Raw genomic sequence first — 4237 nt, forward strand, 5'->3', positions numbered from 1 at the left:
AAAAAAAAAACCACAAACAAAAAGCCTCCTAACAGCAATGGATTTTGCTGGTTTGAATAGATTGATGGAAAAACCAGGAAAATCCTGGTAAATTCAGTGGATTGAGTATTATCAGACAAAGGTGAAGCAGGTGAACACTCACCGAGTTCCTCCTCCAGGTGAAGCTCCCTTATTGCTTTCATTTTGATATCTGACATCACCTAAAAGAAAGGAATTTTAACACTTCCAGCAGGGAATGCCAGGAACACCCCTGCCTGGATAAATGCCACTCCACAAAGAGCAACAAATAATCCCTCCCCCCTCTTTCAGCTTTGGTTTCCTGCTATCACCTCAAACACACAGGATAGGCCAAAAATCAAAATTGCTTCGCACTAAAACACTGCCCTGGTTTAATTTACCTGCCAAATACCCCAATAATGGGAACTTCTGAGCTCCAGAGTATCTTCAGCAGAGAAAAACTTCATCCCTGAGGCTAAACCTGATTAACTGGGCAAAGGGCAGTGGGCAAGCCTGAGGAAAAGAGCCCTGGCCAAGCAGAGTCCTTACTGTTTCAATAGTGGCAGTAATTTTAACTTGGTTCTCTTCATCTTCTGCCCCACAGAAGTTCTTCACTTGGAGCCAGCTGATGTCACAGGTAAAGGCTGTCAGATTGCCACTGGAAATGTTCACAAAGCTGTGAAAATCAACAGTGCAGACACAGTCAGAGACAGGAAAGCTGCCTGTTGTCAGGGTAGATCCCTCCCCAGCAAAGCTCCCAAACAAACTGATGATTCTGAGGTCATTAACAGTGATGGAACATCACAGGGTGAGGGTCAGGCAGCACAGAAGTGTAAGGAGAGCAGAAATTTGAATCTGACAACTTCAGATTCAACTGGTGGATTCCCCTGAAAGGATAAAACCTTATGGTGGCTTTACCCTGGCACAGCTTGAGCTGATTGTCTTCTGAAATTGCTCTGCCATCTCATCACCCCCAGGTCCCTCAGACTCAACCCCCAGAAATCCAGGTTATGCCCAGTATTTGCCAGCACACTGAGCACGTCTTGTTGCCACCAGTTTTTTTCCCCCCTTTCCAAGTGGAAGTCAAAGGGATGTGTGTCTGCACTCGGAGAGCAAAGAATGTCTAACAGCTGACAAGCGTCTGCTCTCCAGAACGTGACTGGCCTTTTAAATACAAAGCAAGGCAAAGTGATAATTAGTTACAAGAATGTATCATTTGTGTTTAATTATGCTCCTAATCAAGGTGGTCACCTCTGGTCGTGGCTGTCCAAGATGAGCACTGAGCACCCGTCCCTCAGACCAACGCTTCGGATCGTTTCCTCCATGTCTTCCTCGCGGAAAACTTCCCAGTTCTTGGCTTCTTTCTCTTCTCCAGAGCTGTTCCTGAGGACGATTCCTCCCGAGGGAGCCAGGGCTCTGTGCAGGTCCCCCAGGCTGGTGCTGCAGGAGAAGGTGTGCTGGGCCTCGGTGAAGTGCTGGCCCTTGCCTCCCTCGTTGTGCCCGGCCAGGCGCAGCACGTTCAGCACCACGGGCTCATGCTCGGCACCCACCAGCACCCTGGTGCCTCCCACCTGAGGGCAGCAATTCCACAGTCAGGGATCACAGGGCAGACTGGGCAGCAAGGTGGACACTCCCCTCCTCATTAGATACAAAGCAGCTTCCTGCTGAACGACCAGAGTAACTCAAAGGGGGTTGGGAGGAGAAAGGACAACCCCCAAGGGCTGTTATACAGAGAAGCCTCATCCCTGGAAGTGTTCAAGGCCAGGTTGGAGCAACCTGGGATAGTGGAAGGTGCCCCTGCCCATGGGATGAGCTTTAAGGTCCTTCCAAGCCAAATTATTCCATGGTAACAGTAGCTGGAAAACCAGGGGACACCTGTCTCCATCAGAGTAAGAATAAAGGAATTCAGCCTCTCAGGATATCAAAGAACTACCCAAAAGTGACTGAGGCAGATCAAAAGAGTTAGGTTTTAAAACCTGATGTTGAACCTAAGCAATAAATACAGCTCCTTGCTGGAGAGAACTGAATCACACAGAAAGCTGAAGTAAAAACTACCCCAAAAACTGCCCTAAAAGCACAACCAAGACAAAACCAATTCTGGTTCTGGACGTTTGGGGTTTTAGGTTTGGTTTGGGGTTTTTCTTTGATAAACCTGGAAGGAAACAAATACTTTTACAATAGATGCCTTTTAAAAATAACTCTTTAATCCGCTACAGGGACAGAATAAAATGCTGTGTTTCATGAGCAATTCAAAGTTAAGCAGAAGCCTTAATATTCTATCAAAGGGAAGATGAGAGACTGGAAAATTTCAGGGAGAGCATCCACAGTCTTATCCCTTCAGAACCGACAAGGCAGGAGGGTATTTGGCCCTTTTACCTCTTTCCCATTCCACACAAAGATGTCTGTTCCATCAGCCACCCCACTGCTGTCCAGGCTCAGCTCATCTCCTAAAAAACAAGCAAATCATGAGCTTCTTGCCCCCCCCCCCCCATAAACACACAAGCAGGGTCAGCAAGTCAGACCCAGGGGTTTTTTTGAAGTCCTTGACACTTGAAGAACTGTGGGAGGAATATTTAGAGCACTGGGAGTGTCTCTGTATTTTACATCAACATCCTAGAGTCGGGTTATGTGCTGGTAAAACACCGATTTTCTCTCAAATTTAAAAGGGGCTGAAAAAGCTTTTCAAGACTAACACTTAGAATTGCCTAGCAAGGAGACAAAAAGGATGATTTTAAAAATTAGTGCTCTTAATAAATTAATGTACTCTTTATGTAAGTATTCCCCTTTACAAAATTCCTACTTCAGCTTAAGTTTAGCTTATATTTTCCTATATTTCCCCACATTTTCTCCTTCACTTCCATTCTCTCCTCCACCTACCAAGAAAATCCTATGAGAGCAAACATCCAAAAGCAAATCAAGGGCAAAATACACACAATGACATATTTTTATCAGCAAATATGTTTAACTTGTTTTAAGACCTGAAGTCTTACTGCACTTCACAGCAAAGATTACCCAGAAAAGTCCCAAAATCATTCATTTCACTAATAAGAGTGAAATAAATAACTGAAAAAATGTCATAGGAAGTTTGAGTTGGAAGAGTGTTCAGTGATACACACCTCCAAGATGGTTTATATGTGAAATCTTTGATGTCTGCAGTAAATTAAATATATAAAGAACATGGAAGCATTGATTGTAGTGGCCTTACCATCAAGCATCTGGTAGAGGTGTAATCCTGCTGGTAAAGGCTTGGCCAGACTCAGAACCATGTCTCCTTCCCAGGAGTCCAACATCTCATTGGGAAAAATCACCAGAATAATTCCATAAATATTATATAAATTTAGATAGTGTTATTAAAATGTCATATTTATATGTTATTATATAAAACATAATAAACACTATAGAAATATTATAGAAGTTATAAAATAAATATTGTATTTACATAGTTTGTATTATATAAAATTATCTGACATAAATTATTTAAATTTATATAACATTATAAATACTAGATATTACATATTATATGTTATGTAAGTTTACATAATATTATATAAAATAACAGCAGGCAGTAAATCACATTCCAAGCTGCTGGAAGCTGTTACAGGCCTGGCTCCCAAGCTCACCTCTGGACACCTTGAATAGGTAAAGACAAACCTGCCCCAACACGAAATTTAAAGTGTCAATCCATAATCAATAATTATCTTATGGGAGCTTTAAAGTCTTGAAGCTCTTTAGCTCTTGAAGCCACGAAACTGCTGACAACTTAATGAGTTTTTAGTTAAATTTAGTTAAATTTTCAGCAGTTTCATGGTTTCAAGAACAGACCCCAAACCACTATTTCTTTATTTCTAAACCCACGTGAGTTTTTAGCCTCACTTTTACAGTTGAAAACTCCTCATTTAAATAAAAACTGCAGCATAAGTACATTTGCAAATGTTGTTGTGGCTCAGGTGAAGATGAAGTTTGAGTTCACCGAAGGGAGCAAGTACCTGGAAAACTGCCTGGCGAAGGTCTCCCAGGGTTTTCCTCCTGTCAATAGTCAAATCCACCACGCTCTCTTTCCAGGAGAGGGAGGGATGCAAAGCCCCGTTGTGGAATTTGTAGCAGGAGCTCAGATGGAGATGTAAATCAATGCCATTGTTGGCTGAGTCACATTCAGCTCTTGGGGAGAGGAACAACAACAAAAGGGTGACTTGAACACCCACAAAGAGATGCAGCTGGAAGTGATCCCTCCGTGGCTAAA

General features: G+C 42.8%; 1 protein-coding gene across 2 annotated transcripts in view; it reads right to left on the minus strand.

Moving 5' to 3' along the window:
- USP40 (ubiquitin specific peptidase 40) overlaps positions 1-4237 on the minus strand; it is a 19971-nt gene that overhangs the window by 12258 nt on the left and 3476 nt on the right. For both annotated transcript variants that reach the window (XM_027667827.1, XM_027667828.1), the window contains 6 exons: positions 3984-4155; positions 3203-3287; positions 2374-2444; positions 1249-1568; positions 547-673; positions 143-200 (listed from right to left, as the gene is read on the minus strand). In XM_027667827.1, coding sequence (XP_027523628.1) covers positions 143-200; positions 547-673; positions 1249-1568; positions 2374-2444; positions 3203-3287; positions 3984-4155 — 833 coding nt within the window. The remainder of the gene's footprint in view (positions 1-142; positions 201-546; positions 674-1248; positions 1569-2373; positions 2445-3202; positions 3288-3983; positions 4156-4237) is intronic.

This window comes from Corapipo altera, unplaced genomic scaffold (genome assembly GCF_003945725.1).
Source record: "Corapipo altera isolate COAL_440 unplaced genomic scaffold, ASM394572v1 354, whole genome shotgun sequence".
Classification (NCBI taxonomy): Eukaryota; Metazoa; Chordata; class Aves; order Passeriformes; family Pipridae; genus Corapipo; species Corapipo altera.